Source organism: Neolamprologus multifasciatus, chromosome 10 (assembly GCF_963576455.1).
Source record: "Neolamprologus multifasciatus chromosome 10, fNeoMul1.2, whole genome shotgun sequence".
Classification (NCBI taxonomy): Eukaryota; Metazoa; Chordata; class Actinopteri; order Cichliformes; family Cichlidae; genus Neolamprologus; species Neolamprologus multifasciatus.
The window spans coordinates 8,288,503-8,304,061 of NC_140448.1; the positions used below are offsets into that span (position 1 = coordinate 8,288,503).

General features: G+C 39.7%; 1 protein-coding gene across 1 annotated transcript in view; it reads left to right on the forward strand.

Annotated features, from left to right (window-relative positions):
* The window catches only part of nufip2 (nuclear FMR1 interacting protein 2), a 14,119-nt gene extending 2,637 nt beyond the window's left edge, over positions 1-11,482 (forward strand). Inside the window, exons 2-4 of the mRNA XM_085175916.1 lie at positions 1-1,073; positions 3,168-3,200; positions 3,749-11,482. The exon at positions 1-1,073 is cut by the window's left edge and continues 610 nt beyond it. Of these exons, the coding sequence (XP_085032042.1) occupies positions 1-1,073; positions 3,168-3,200; positions 3,749-3,801 (1,159 nt within the window). The 3' untranslated portion in view covers positions 3,802-11,482. The remainder of the gene's footprint in view (positions 1,074-3,167; positions 3,201-3,748) is intronic.
* The last annotated feature ends 4,077 nt before the right edge of the window (positions 11,483-15,559 follow it).

Genomic DNA, 15,559 nt, shown 5'->3' on the forward strand with positions numbered 1-15,559 from the left:
GAGGAAAAACTCTGATGGAAAAACAGTTGGCACCTTGGGTAAAAAAACTGAGGAAAGACACAAAGGCAAGCTTTCTTCACCTTCAAAAGAGGACTCATGGACTTTGTTCAAGCCTCCGCCAGTATTTCCTGTGGACAATAGCAGTGCTAAAATTGTTCCCAAGATCAGTTATGCAAGTAAAGTAAAAGAGAACCTCAACAAAGTAGCTCAAGGTGGAGGAGAGGCACTGCCTCCTCCTGTCAGACTGTCACAGGTCCCTATGTCTGCTATGAAAACGATCACCTCAGCTAGTTTTACTAATGGTCCTGTTTCTGGAAATGGAAACGGTTGCCCGTCAGTGGGTACCTTCTTAGCTCCTGCTGCTAGTAGTATTCCATCAGCCCAGTCTATCCTAAGTGGCGACAATGTAGCATCTCCTTTGGAAAGTAACTGTAGCTCCACAACTAGTCCTGTAGATGGAGAGGCATATGAGCTTAGAAAGTGTACTCTTTTAATTTACCCTTTAAATATGCAACCTGTACTCCCTAGCGCTCGTCACCTTGACCCACCAGCGGCTCAGACAAATCAGAAAGCCCTGGGAGATATCTTCCAGAATCAGTGGGGGCTTTCCTTCATTAATGAGCCCAACTTGGGCCCAGAAGGCGGAAATGGGCTGGTGCCCGGAGAGGACAAAACTACTGTGGTCACAGCTAATAGCGAGTGTCAAGCTGTTGCAGCCAAGGTTGCCCAGCCTTGCTTTGACATTAGCCCATCATTGTTAGAGCCGGGGCCTTTGGTTCAAGACCCTGAGAAAAGGACTTGTACCCCTTGCATTGTGTCCAATGCTTGTCCTCCTGCTTATGGGATGAGTGAGGAGGAAAACAAGCTGCAGCCATGTGGCAAGGAAAAGACACAAGGTGCAGGAACTGCTGTGTTGGCCCCCAGTAAAGACAACGGTGCTAAGCCTGTGCAGGGTCAGCTAACCACTTTATTATTTGGCTCATCTAAAGAACAGGTTCTCTCTAAAGACATTAGCACGAGGTGTAGCTGGGGCTCCTTTGACGTTAAAGCTGCTGTCACTTATCACACTAAAGGTAAGTTTCACTCTCTGCTCTATCAAAAACATTAACCCAATAACCAGATTTGAATTCTTAGGGCTACATTGAATGTTTTAAAAAAGTCTATTTCTCACTTGTATTTCTTTAAGGTTTTGCTTACCTTGTTTGATAAAATAGCTGCTGTTTTATAGTTTATTTCTACATCATGATGCTTTCTAAATGATCTTGCTATGTGTGTTCAGGTGTTGGACCAAAATTATTTCTGAAATGTTCCTCAAATGCACATCTGGGTGGTGATTCTTTTCTTTTCAAAATAAAAATAGGCCAAGTCCACACCAACATAAGATTCTGTTTTGGCACCACCTGTTCTGACTGTTAAAATTAGTGTAGCAGTTAACCTCAGCAAAAGTGCTTCAGCACACAGTCTGAGTAACTGTAGACAGCGTCTGATTTTTGACTCAGTTCTACCAAAGAAATGAACTAAGTCAGCCATAGATGACTTCATATGAAATTTGACTTGATTCTTTGCTAAGGCGAAAACGAATATTTGCAGCTCACCAACCAAAATATCTTATCCATATTAAAAATGTTATTACCTTCCAAAAATGGCTTTTTGATAGGGCAAATGGTAGTTTCGTTGCCTTCGAAAAAGTTACTACAAATACAGGACCAGGTCTGTGAGCACTCGGTCAGTTGCTGTCTTCAAAGTGACTTTGTGTTAAGGCGGTGATAAAACCGCAATAAGGTGGAGTCAGTCTGCTATCCGTTTGTGATTGAATAGGGTTAAGTTAACAATGGCATGCAGTCGGTTTGATAACATGAAGATTAACTGTGATAAAACGATGCAAAGAGACGTGTAGCAGACTACTGACTTTGACACTATGTTACAATCAGTCTATCTGTCTGTATTTATAAATTGGATGACAGTTTGTTATAAACCTTTACCAGTACGTCTGAGAGTGATTCCAAGCTGTGATTGTTTGTAGACAAGTTGCCAATCGCCTTGCAGTCAACACAGTCAACCTTTGGGTAAACGGTTAGTCACCACAAATGCTTGCAGTTAATTAGGGCTGCCACGATTAGTCGACTAGTCATGATTACGTCGACTATCAAAATTGTTGATGACTGATTTAATAGTTTGAAGCTTTGTAAGATCCCAAAAGACGCAGGAATAAGTGGTAGGATTTAAGCGTGTAATAACGGACTGAAACAGAAGATGGCAGCAGTGCATGTACAAGGATGCCAGCTGCCGTTAAACCCCGAAGAAGAAGTAGCTTGTCCCAGAATTAATAGTGCAGCCGTGCTCAGTTTCCAACAATGGCAGCAGCTAGTTAGTTTTAATATTACTGTTTTTATTCTTTCTGGGTCACAAAATAAACGTTTAACATATTTTCAGGCGAAAATGTAGCTGTGTAAACCTCAAATATCTGCTCAGTTTATCAAGACACCACATATTTTGAAAAGCGCTCTGAAGTCTGTTACCCACTAGCTCAATAGCTAGCCGGGGGCAAAGCTCACTAGATCTGGTGAGAACCCTGGACTCTCTGGGCAAATCGTTTTCAAACCCACCGCAGTCTTTCGCTACTCAGGTTAAACATATATAAGTCACTTAGATGACTTAAAAATTTTATTGTTTGGCTTTTTTTAGTATTTATTTTTAGTTAGCACATACCTTAAACACTTAAAGCTGTAAGCTAATGATAGTTATATAAGAGCAGATGCATGCTGGTGCAATAAGCTGTACGTTTTACGTCCAATGGATGCATGCTCTGATTAGTCGACTAATCGCAAAAATAATCGTTTGTGGCAGCAGGTGGCTACAGTTAATCACCAACAGCAAAAAAAATTCAGTGTCAGTTGTTGAAATGCACGGGGCTTTTTTTTCCTTTTGCAGTGGTCATTTAAGGGTTCTCGCGATTGCTGTTCGATATGTAAAAGTATAATTTTGTTTAACAGCATCAAGCATGAACCTAAATTCAGATTTTGTCAACTGTGTAAAACACTAACTTGTAAAATGTTTACATATTTGCTTTTTTTGTTGTTGTTGCTTTCTTTTAATTGTTGTTTAATTGTTTTTGTTTAAGAATGTTTCATGATGAGCTAATGTGTGTTTTTGTTTCCTTTGATCAGAAATGGAATCCGTTTTCAACTTGCAAAAACAAGGTACAAAGATCCTGTCTTAAATATATGTTTGCACTGTTTTCCAAGCAAGGATTGGCTGTGGATTTAGGATTGGATTTAGTTCATTTTACCCATAGTTTTCTATAATGAAAAAAGAAAAAACCTTCAAATATTAATTTATTTGAAAGCCATCGTTTGAAACTTGCAATTAAGGTCCAGAATACACTATGTCTGACAGTAGTAATAATAAGAAAGATGGGGTTTTTTTTGTTTGTTTTTGTTTTTTTGTTTTTGTACCATTACTAAATGCTTCAGAAAGAAAATAATCGTATAGAATGACAAGATAAGAAAAAATAATGGGATAAAACACGGCAGTGTTATCACACATTTATGAAATCCTTTGTGCTAGCTGAGACACTGAAATGATCAGCATGGCCACATTCACCTAAGTAAATGCTGAGGTACATTAGGGGTTAACTCCTTAATGTGCTTCAGAGTAAGGCCATTTAATGCTTTAAGAAATGATGCGTAACATTTTAAAATAAACACAGAATCCTTGATCACCCTAATTCATCTCCTCTCTCCTGTAGATCCAAAAAGGGTAGTAATTTACGGCGAGACCAAGGATGGACCTGATCAGTGAGGTAGATGGCCTACAGTACTTACCTTCTTCTCTTCTGGGTGCTGCAGTTATCTACCTTGGAAATCACAAATCCTGTTGGATAGAAGTGACAACTGTGAAAACATTTGATAGTTTAGCATGACAGATTTTCCATGGAATCTCGGGTGGAATAACGGACTTCTCTGGGGGCATCAAAATGAACACACAAGCTCTGGATGGACGTTAAAAAGGAGCTGATTGGTGCCTCTCCAACATGACAAATGGACACTTTGGGCTGCGATCTTTGTTTGTCTCATGGCTCTTTAGGGATAATGTTTGGGAGTTCATCAAAAGGAAGGTGTTTTGGACTGCACCTCCCTAAGCCTTTATCCTGTTGACCTGTGGCAGCAGTCAGTCTGACTACAGCATGCCTCGGTCATGTTTTCTTTTACACATTCACGAGTTTCATTGTAGATATGTTAGACGTTATACATGCACATCTGTGTGCAAGCTTGAATTCAACATGAATGAAAGGAGAAAACACTCTGCAAAGCATTCTTTGGGGGGGAGCTCTGTGGGGTCCCACTTAACTCTAAGTTAAATGGGAGCTTATAGGTGAGGCCCCATCCAGGAAGGGAGTCTTGTCTTAAATCAGTAAGGGAAAATTTAATTGCCCACGTTTTCTTTTTGTGTCGTTTCGTCTTACCTAACATGAGTGTTATCTGCACTACAGTATGACGCCAGAGCACAGGTACAAAAGTGCCAAGTTTGAAGGAAAGCCACCCCCTTTGTTTCACTGTTTATTAGGTGTGCTAAAGAGTCAAAAATAAGGTCTCCGTTAAATTCATCCTGAAGCTTTTCATACATTTCAGATTATTAGTAGGTTGTCACCGGTTGTTCTTAAACTGAGGTTCATTATACGTTCTATTAAATGAACTCTGAGTTGGGGAATAAGCTTGGTGACAAACTGTTAGGTAAAATAAAAGGAGGAGAAAAAAAGAGACATTGCTTCCACAAAAGTCTTCTGCATTTTGTGCTTTTTGTTCAGCAGTAAGGCTCAGGATGTCAATACAGATTATTTTGCCTGTATTTGTGTTCAGTTCCTCTTGTTCTACATTTTTACAATGTACTTTTTCGTTTTGTTTCTTCTTTTGACTCAGAATTTGGTCTTTACTTTTCTGCCTTGTACGGCATCGTTTTTCTTGCATGTTTACTGGTGGAAACGCACGAGTTGGAGGTCACTGTTCATCGGCATACAAAGATAACAGTAACAGATCAATTGCAATACTAATCTTAGTTCCCTAAGTAGACACTTTTTCAAACTGTTCAAATGTGAAGATTAGTTTAATACTATTATGTTTTACTGTGGATAACCTATTACGTTTGCAAACCAGTGTGCAATAACATCGTGTGATCCATACATGCGTGTTGGGAGGGGTTGCGAGGGTTATGTAGAGCTACAACGTCATCAGCCAAGATGCTAGCGTGGCCTGCAGTGCAGTTCAGAATGTTTAAGGGTGTTCAGTTTGTTGCACGACTTCTAAATTCGATGGTGGGATATGTGTATATTTTTTAAAATTATTCTAAAGGCTCATGTTGTAAGATCTAAGTCTAGGCAGCCCAAATCCGCTAGCTGACCAGCTGTGATGTCAATTTTTTATTTATTTATTTTTTTTCCTTCACCATCAGCAAATCAAGATTGGTTTACTCAACAAAGCAACTGTCCAGGTTTTTCTCTAGAAGCTCTGATTTGGCTAATGTGTGGATTATTAGCACTTTATGTAAACTAATTGCTTTTATCTTATGGTTAATAGACGAAATCTGTGTGTACTGACGAGAAATCCTCCTTGAAAGAATGGCTCTGGGCTGTTACTTTTCAGAAAAAAAGCCGCTAAATATACAGAATTATTAAATGTAACTCAGGTAGTGTTGATAAAGCCATGACTGTGTTTAATATTGTTTCTTGCCAAACGGCCCCCGTCACGTAAACGTTCTCATTGGAAAGGTTGACTTTAAGTCTGATTTATATAAAGCGTCGTATGTTGTGACAACACACCAAAAAGTTAATACTTTGAGAAAAAAATTGTCATGGCGTGGGAGGTGCTGTCATTAATCGTTTTGGGCTCTAAAATTGTTGTTTCTTTTCTTTTTAAGCACAGTGCTGCACAGGCTCTTTTCCATGTATCCTGGACTGTAACCTTGTAATCTCTGCCGGTTCATTTTCTCCCTTATGTGTTCATAGTGAAGTACCGCTGAACATCAGCGGTGTTTCTACGGGGGTACACATGAGCTTTCAAGTACACTTCTTTCCACTGTCCTGATTAGGCGGCAGCACAGCTCGCGCTCATGCACGGAGAGGGGAAGTCATAACTGCAGCCATGTTTTTGTACAAGTTGTCTTGACATTTAACTTCCACGTCTAATCGCAGTCGGCTCTCTGGTATTTAAAAAGCTTTGTTTTGGCTTTCATTGTACGCCATTTGATGGATGAGTGTATCAGCAGACGCTGCCCTCTGAACGAGAACGCTCGTGTCAGACGTGGTCAATGAGGAAGCAGGGGTAATTGAGGAGGTATAAGCGCTTATTTTTATGTTGTTCTGTGCTTGTGGAAAATTGACACTTAATCTGGCATCAATTTACAAGAAACACCGCAGTTTAATTTCTTGCAATGGCCCATAATCTATTTGCGGGGGGGGGGCGGGGGCGGGGGACACAATCAGGTTACCATATGGTTAATGTTCAGGCTGAAAGGATTATCAGTGCACAGCTATAGGCTTCTAAATGTAAAGCAGGGTGATCAGAATAACGAGTACGTGATCTTACTGTAGTATTATGATGAAAACACTATTTTCTCATGTGTGGGGTTTGTTTTTTTGTTTCTTTGGGGGGGGGGGAGGTTGTTTTGTTTTGTTTTTTAATGCTAGAGTGGTCCTGGTAGAGGGAAATCAGAGATTCTCCTTTGCTCCCACCCTGATGCCCCTCTTTTTCAAGCACTTAATACAGCAACAAGGCTATATTGAATATGCATATATTGAGAGAGAAATAATTATTCAGCATAGTAGCCTGCAAACCAAAAACAGGTTCTTGAAGCAGAGTAGGTGGTTAATCAGTGGTTTGTTTTTTGGGTGGTGGTGGGAGTGAGTGACTGTTGGTGTGGTGAGAAAGAAAAGCCTGATCATGTGGAGTTTATATTTCCACCCCCTCAGGATGTGCAATCACCTCAAGGATGCTTCCAGGTTGTGAGTGGCAAGTTTGTTTGTTTGGTGCGCGCATAGCGAGTTCTTCCTATTATATGCAAGTTCCTCATATATTTCAAAAAAGTCCCTCGTTTCATGTTCAGGTGCCTGTGTTATAAAGAAAAACTTTTACAGCAATTTTGATTGTTTCAAATCTGCTTCCAGCGTATATCTGTGCCATTTTCTTTATTTCTTTTGTTTTGTTGTTTGTTTTGTTTTTTGGAACATTTGCAACGCTGTTCAAGTATTCTTTTGGCTGTTCCTAATTTTTCTTCTTTTAAACGATGTGGATGCCACTGAAGGCGAGGAGCATTTCAGGCGTCCTGTAGGTTGTGTTCACAGGTGCGACCTAAAGCCAAATCACATGGGCACGGGAGACAGATCTCTGCTCGTTGGTGTATACTCCAGTTCGTTGTCGAGTTAATGTCTGAACGTAGCACATAATTAATTTGAAATTATTTAACAAGTTTAATCTTTTAATGTTTAAAAAAAAAAAAAGTTTTAATTTTGAGTTATAATTTATCCATAGATGCACAAATAGGATGTGACTAAAAGAAATAATTAAGAAAATCGCAATGTCTCATTTTTGATGAGCGCTAGATGTTTAGTTAGTAAGGCTGATATAGACCTACTACTTCTTTTTTTTCTTTTTTTTTTAAAAATCCCAATGTCAAGATATTTGCTCTCAATGGGGTTTGTTTGTTTGTTTTTCTCTCATCCAATTTTATACAAATTTCCTTAATTCTTCAGATAGTTCTGATGGAGTGATGAGCATTGAAAACACTGCATCCAGAGTTCCTCTTGATTATATTTTTATTTGTCGTGTTGTTGATCATGTTGTGAGGTGGGGGGGCGAGGTGTTTATTTATTTTTTTTTCTTTTCTTTTTTTTCTTTTAAAGTGCAGTTCAACAGCTCTGAATCTGCTTTCGCCAAAGGTACACTACTCAGATATTCAGCTACTGAATGACAAATGCACAGACAGACAGACAGAGGGCGGTTGATGGAGATGAGAAGTCACTACTGTAGCAGCTGAATGTCACTTTGAGCGCGTTGACTTACGGTGTGTGTGGGAGGGGTGGGGATGGGGGATTCTTAAAACAAATACCGGAAGTGCTGCTTCATCATCCAGTAATCAGTCATCTGTAACGGGAAATGCTGGACTTGGTGTTTGTGCTTGACTTAAAAACTGTCCCTCCTTTAAACTGTCATTGCCTCTTGGAAGTGTTTTAAATTTACATAGGGCTTTTTGTTTTGTTTTGTTTAATTTAATTTTTTATTTCAGTGACACCTGAGAGGTAGTTACAATGGGAGTAAACAAGGGCGACACATGTCCTTTTAAAGGATTCAGTCTTAAGAGATGATATGTGCCGAATCGTCCTCCTTTTCTTTGTCATCTCAAATGGCTGCTGTTTGTGTTCATGCATTATTTTTTTTCTGCTCCTCCTCTCATCGATTCTCCATCTCTTGCCCTTCTTAAAACACGAGGCAATGGCATTTCTTTCTCATGTCTTACAGGTTGCCATTTAAGTTTTTAAGTGAGCAGTCTGATTATTTAATTTTCTTTGATTTGTTTTTGAATTTAATAGAAGTGTCACATTAAAATGTTCTTTTTATTTTCAAAGCATGATAATAACCCTCAAATTCCAAACAATGTAATGGTCAATTTACAAAAAAAAAAAAGAGAGAGAGAGAAAACTCCAGTGTTCACAATTTTAGTTTCCATTAAAATGTCAAATTTTCATGAAAGCAGTGTTTGTGTTTTCTGTTTTGGTTGCACACTGACACAGTGTTTCCTGTGACACATTATCTCAACCTTGTGCACTACTACAGACACGTTGCAAATCTTAAATCCCATTATCCCATTTAACTCACAGATAAGCTTCAAGGCTTCTGTTTGATTCTTGTGGGTGTGACTTTTTTTTAGCCTAGAGCTAAATTTAAGCACAATTCTAAAGTAACAGAAGGGTTTTTCCATCACTCTGAAAGACCGGGCCTTAAGAACAGTCTGTCTGACCTGTACTGTGTCAGCTGTTAAGCAGTGTTAGGATGGGACAAAGTGCAATTTGTGAACCTTGGACAATTTTTGTGCTGTTATACGCTGGTCACTTTATTTGCAGTTTTGGTAGTTAAGTATTGAACCCTTATTTTTCTTTTTAATTTTCTGTGGCACTGTCTCAACAAGGTGCTGACATTTTGGTCCATATTGACGATGTCGATGTCACAGGTTCATTGGCTAAAGTGTGCCATGAAAAGATCTTATACCGTTACACCAACCCCAGCAGCCTGAACAAGGTAGGATGGATCGGTACTTGGCTTTTGTTTATGCCAAATTCTGACTCTGCATTCAGAAACTGAGACTTTTCAGACCAAGGAAGTTTATTTTTTTAAAACTATCTTCTGTCCAGTTTTTATGAGCCTATGTGAATTGCAGCTTCATTTTCCTGTTCTGATTGGATTAGCAACCAGTGTGGTCCTCTGCTGCCCACGTGCTCTTCTGCATACCTTGGTTGTAACAAATGGTTACTTGAGTTACTGTTGCCTTCCTATCTGATGCTCTGGCCTTTTTCCTCTGACCTCTGATCAACACAACATTGTTCCACAGAGAACTGCCGCTCACTGGTTAGTTTCTTTTGGGACATTCTCTGTAAACTCTAGAGATCGTTCTGTGGGAAAATCCCTCAAACTTCAGCAGGCCGTCTTGATTGTCTCTGGCCTCTTTCTAAATGGTTGGAGTTGCTGCAGTGTTGGTTGATTAGGTAGTTGTACTAACAAACAGTTGAACAGGTGTACTTACCAGAGTGGCTGATGAGTGTATATGGTACTTTATTACATATTGGACGGAGGTGATACATTTTCTGTTTGTAAGAATATTTTATATCAGTTCTCATTTCTTCATATTTTGCTTGGAAAAACTGAAGTATTGTATAAAAGGCAAGTCCCCTTGTTGATGCAAAAATAATGTAATGCATGTCTGCCAAACTGTGTCATCACTGGCATTTTTCATACATGAAGATGTTAAAAAATTTAAAATTCTGGAAAGTTATTTGTTTGGGGGGGGAATCGAATTCCTTGGAAGCAAAATATAAAGGAAAGGGTGACTCTAGACTTTTGTGCAGTACTGCAGCTATGATAGACACAAACAGAGCCCCAAAATGTTTTCCTGTATAATATAATGAGGCCATAAGTTGCCTCACTCTGTCATGTTAGTCAGAACTATTAGCTTGATTACTTGAGGGTTAAACTTTACTTTTTATTGTGTCAAAGACTTGCTGCAAATAAACTAGTACTGCACATATTGTAGGTGAAATTAGCTAAACCGCAGCTAAATGCAATAATGCAATATGGTATAAATTACACTCATATGAACACCTGGTAACTTAACCTCAATAGTTTTTCACTTTTACTTAAGTCCTGCAGTAAGTAATATCACTATATTGATATTGTTGTGTTATTCCTTTCCTCAAGTGAATGTGTGCTATTCTTCCACCACTTTGTTTGGATGCTGATTTTCCCCCCCCCAAACAGTGTTTCGGTGAAATGAAATCACACGGGTTTACACACATTGGCTGCTAGGAGCTATTTCAAATGTTCAACAGTGAATTTAAAAGTGCAGAGTTATTCACTGGTTCCTCCTGTGTCTTTTTTTCTTTCACTGGGATGGAAATGGGGTGTCACAAGGCAAAATGAAACCTAAGCCATGTGGACAAATGACACCAATAAATAGGTCCTTGAACAGTACAAAGAAAATATTTGAGAAGTCAGGGCTTTGGAGACGGGAAAATCTTCTTTTTTAAAAAACAACAACAACAACAACCCAAAAACAGTTGTGCAACTTTGCAAAGTTATGTGGAACCATCTCTTCAGCTGCCAGCACCAGCCAAAGAAACTGCAAATCAAATGGGAAGTTTTCCAGGACACACAGACATTTGTTCCTCTGCTTCTTCTGACAGCATATGTTAGAAACGCTTCCACTCACAGTGTCTCACAATCACTCCCACAGTCGCTCTGTTTAGCAAGGACAGCATTAGTGGAAACCATGTGGTCTTAATGAGCTCAGCTTGATCAAAAGGTCTCTAGGTGCTGCATCATCATCATCATCATCATCATCATCATCATCATCATCATCAACAACAACATCACCAGTGAGCAAGGCTGCCGATTGTTGTTCAAAGACGCCCCCTTGTGGGAGTAGGATTAGCACACACTGAGTCACACAAGCTGAGCTGCACAAGATGAGACGCTTATTTTAATCACCTCTTGATTTTATGAACAGAGGCCATGCACCTCAGCTTTTAGATTTCTTTTTTAAACTGTTTCTTTATCCGATTTAAATGAATGAACAAAAAATCTAACAATCTTAACTATGACCTTTACTTAGATGTTTCAATACAAATTTCTTAGTTTCTGTTATGACTTCTAGATGCTATAGGACTTTTTCTGCATGAGCATGTAATCTGCTCAGATCCCCTTTGGAAAAAAAGTGGGGGGGGAATCAAACAAAGTAGCTTTCCAAACTCTCTGAAAGCCCCTGAAGACCTTTGCACAGTACTGTAATTTGAAATGTTTTTGCTAACTGGTGGAGGGAGTTAAATTTGGAAGTTCTTCGAATGCTGTGATGACCCTAGAAGCTGTTGACACTGCAGGTGGTGTATTTTCACCACAAACACGTGTACACACATTTTTTTTTCTCCCCCTATTCTGTCCATAAAATTGAACCGGTGTTTACTGCCACCTCTTCAATTTCACCTTGATTACTGTGCACTTCGTGAAGACAACATGGGGCTTGATGGTTAGTGGACTGGTGCTCAGAGAGATTGTCTAGTGGTCTGGAAGGTCACTAAAAGGGTTGATCTTTCTATTAACTGCGCTGAGGTGTTTGTGAACTAGATGCCGAATGTCTTCTCACCTCAGGACTACTGCAAAAAGGATGAGCTCAGTGACCCTTTTTCAAAGAAGAAAGAAAGCAGCTTTGTTTTCACTATCGGTGACCTGAATAAAAGTACAGGAGTATTAGAAACATGTTATTGGTAGTATATGGGATATTAAAGGTGCTTTTAAAAAAAGCACCTTTAATATTTTTGTCTTTATTTCTATGCCATTGAAGAGATATAAAATGAAGATAAAGGTGTACTTTTGTTTAATACCAATTTGTACCACAAGATGGTGCAGTGAGTCAACGTAACCTTGATTTAACCAGGCAAGTCATCAAGAACGCGTTCTTGTGAACAATGAGGCCTGATAAAAGAAAAGCCTCTTGAAGATGTTAGAAAAGGGTTCAAAAGCAGCACATATCCTAAAATGTTTCAATATATTGTTCGCAATAGTAATGCACTGCCCCCTGGTGGTGAAAAGTACAGTTATATTTTCAAGAAGGTAATTGCAAAAAGTACCTTTTAAATATCACAAGTATTCTCAGATAATGATTTGTCATATTACAGGCCAGTTTTCTTGTGACCCACGACATGAAGGATTGGATCTAAAACACATTTGTGTCTTAACGGGGCTTTTTAAAACCCATCTGCTCTGTGGCGGAGAGTGTTAAATGTGACTTTTTCTCTAAATCCGTGTGTAATTGTGTATTTATTACCCTCATCTCTGCCTTATATTTGTGAAAAATGGTTCTATAATTCGCAATTTTATTCCTCAGTTGCTCCTGGTTTGGTTTTGTAAGTTACTACAGCACAAGTGTGATTTATGACATTTCTCAGCTCCATCAGTCAAGGACTGCTTCATAGAGCCATTTTTCTATTGAAAGCCCTCACGCATTTAGACGGGTCCTTACATGCTGCTCATTCTTGATAGGGACAGGAACCAGAGGCAGTGTATCATCTGAGTGCATCTCCCGCTTTCTTGTATGAATATATCAGCACTGACCAGACAGTCCCTGACATTTAGTGATCTGTGATGATCAGCATAAACCTTAAATTATCCAATGTCTGCCTGAAGTGCTTTCAAAAGTTTGCCACTGATCTGATGTACATCATGGTTCAAAGAACAGCTACTGCAGGCCCGGTTCCAGCGATCACCCTGAACCCTCGCAGAGTTTAATTAACATCACCAGTGTGTGAGAATGTGCAGCAGTGCAGGAAGCTGCAAGTGCTCAAATGATTTGGGAGTAAAGTGCATGGCTCATACTTTCTATAGCACACTCGGGATGAATGTTTGTTTTTTTTTTGTCGAACTCTTTCTATGATTTTATTTTACTGTGCTTGAGAGCTGTGTCATACTTGAAAATTGTGTGATTAATGGGCACCGCCCTCTAGGGCCACCAGCACATTTTCATTTTCCAAAGCTATATAGAACATTGTAATTCAAAGTAAAGGATAATAAAGCTTTGTGTGCAACAAAGACATGCTCCTCTGGTGCAGAGTTTAAAAGTGTCACCTAGATAGATCCCCAGAGCATAGCAAACTCTCTAGGTAGCAAATAAGCTACTTCACTGACATTTTGAACCTGTTGTAAAGAGACCAGGAGCCTACAGCTATGCTAGCGGCTCTGTGACGCTGTAGTTAGGCACAGTAAGGCTTTGAACTAAATGCTAACATCAGCATGCTAGCAATATTACAAGTCCTAACGGGCTCATATTTAGCAGGATTACACCATAGCTAAATATGGTTAAAAGTGTTGGTATGTACAGTGTCAAACCTCCTTTACTCATAGGCAACATAAAGCTTTTTTTAAATAATTGAAAATACATTATTTAAAAACAAACAAAAAGGTGATATGCCCCTATTTGACAAAAGAAAAAATTACATTCAGTCAGTATATTCATTGTGGTGACAGCACAGTAGTGTGCCGTTTACTGTCCTGTCACAGCAACAGGGAAAATGTGCCCTATGGGACTACATAAATGTTAGTCCCTAATCCCTGTTTCAAAGAAACACAGAAAGAAGCACACCCGATGCATCCGCTAACACAGTGTGATCCATTACACTGTGGTGTATGTGTATGTGACCTTCTCTGCAGGGTTGGTAGCCTGGTTATGGTTTGGTGAATATATAAATAACCTAACTGATTTAGTTATGCTTGGTTAGGACTGACTCATCACTGAAGGAGGCTCCTGGATGAGAGCTGAAACATCTTCAAGCAGTTCAAACGCCTCTCGGTATCTTATGATAAATATCTCTTACGGTTGTTTAGAACATTCAATTTCAATTCAATTCAATTTTATTTATATAGCGCCAAATCACAACAAATGTCATCTCAAGGCGCTTCATAGATACAGAGAAAAGCCCAACAATCATATGACCCCCTATGAGCAAGCACTTTGGCGACAGTGGGAAGGAAAAACTCCCTTTTAACAGGAAGAAACCTCCGGCAGAACCAGGCTCAGGGAGGGGCGGCCATCTGCTGCAACCGGTTGGGGTGAGAGAAGGAAGACAGGATAAAAGACATGCTGTGGAAGAGAGACAGAGATTAATAACAGGTATGATTCAATACAGAGAGGTCTATTAACACATAGTGAGTGAGAAAGGTGACTGGAAAGGAAAAACTCAATGCATCATGGGTAGGGATGGGTATCGTTTAGGTTTTATCCGATACCGGTGCCAAACCGGTACTTTTGAAACGGTGCCGGTGCTTAAACGGTGCCCAAACCAGTGCTTAAAGAATGGAAAACACAAAATTGGTCCAAAAACCTCTCATGTTCAGCTGTTTTTTTTGTAAAAAGATAACAATGTTAGTCTTTTCTGCAGGTATACGGCATATATGGTATCACTCTGGGCTGGAAGCAGTGCTTAAACAATGGAAAAAACACAAACTTTGTCCAAAAACCTCTTATGTTTAGCTGTTTTCCACTTTTTCTTCGGTCATTTTAGCCTTTTTGGCCAGGGTGAAGGGAGTATCTGACATCAAACAAGAAGACAGCCGCATGTAGCTATGGTGGTGTTTGCTAGTTCACGTTACATGCATTAATTTAATAACGCGGTTAGCCTACTCAACGTAAATTACACACGAACAACATTAAGCTACTCACGCAGAGAAGAACGGCTGCTGCTGCCATCATCATTTCTGCTACACTGGCAGGGCTAGGTTCATCGGATTTAAAGTGTGACCTCCTTTGACAGTATCAGCTTAAAGCACTTGTTGCAGGCTGCTGAGTTTGCATCTTTTGCTGTGAAGTACAGCCAGACTTTTGACCGCTTTGCCTTGGGCATTTTTAATCTGTAGCTCTGCTCTAAAAGAACGTACGTACCTGGACCCGCCTACTATCCTCGAAACGTAAAATGATTGGCTAGAATCTAAAGTGTATCATTCCATACCAGTTGGTGGCGGTAATGCACCTTTCAGTTGTTTGCCAACCGCCAATAGAAATGTAAGGAAGAAGAAAGTGTATCACAGCTCAGGAAAAAAAAGCACCGAAATAAAGCACCGAAATGCGCGCTGCTTTTCGGTCTGGTTACTACCGTTTATGTCAGAACCGGTGCCATCATGGCACCGGTTCTGACATAAACGGTACCCATGGGATACCGGTACCCATCCCTAATCATGGGTATCCCCCGGCAGCCTACATCTATTGCAGCATAACTAAGGGAGGATTCAGGGTCACCTGGTCCAGCCCTAAC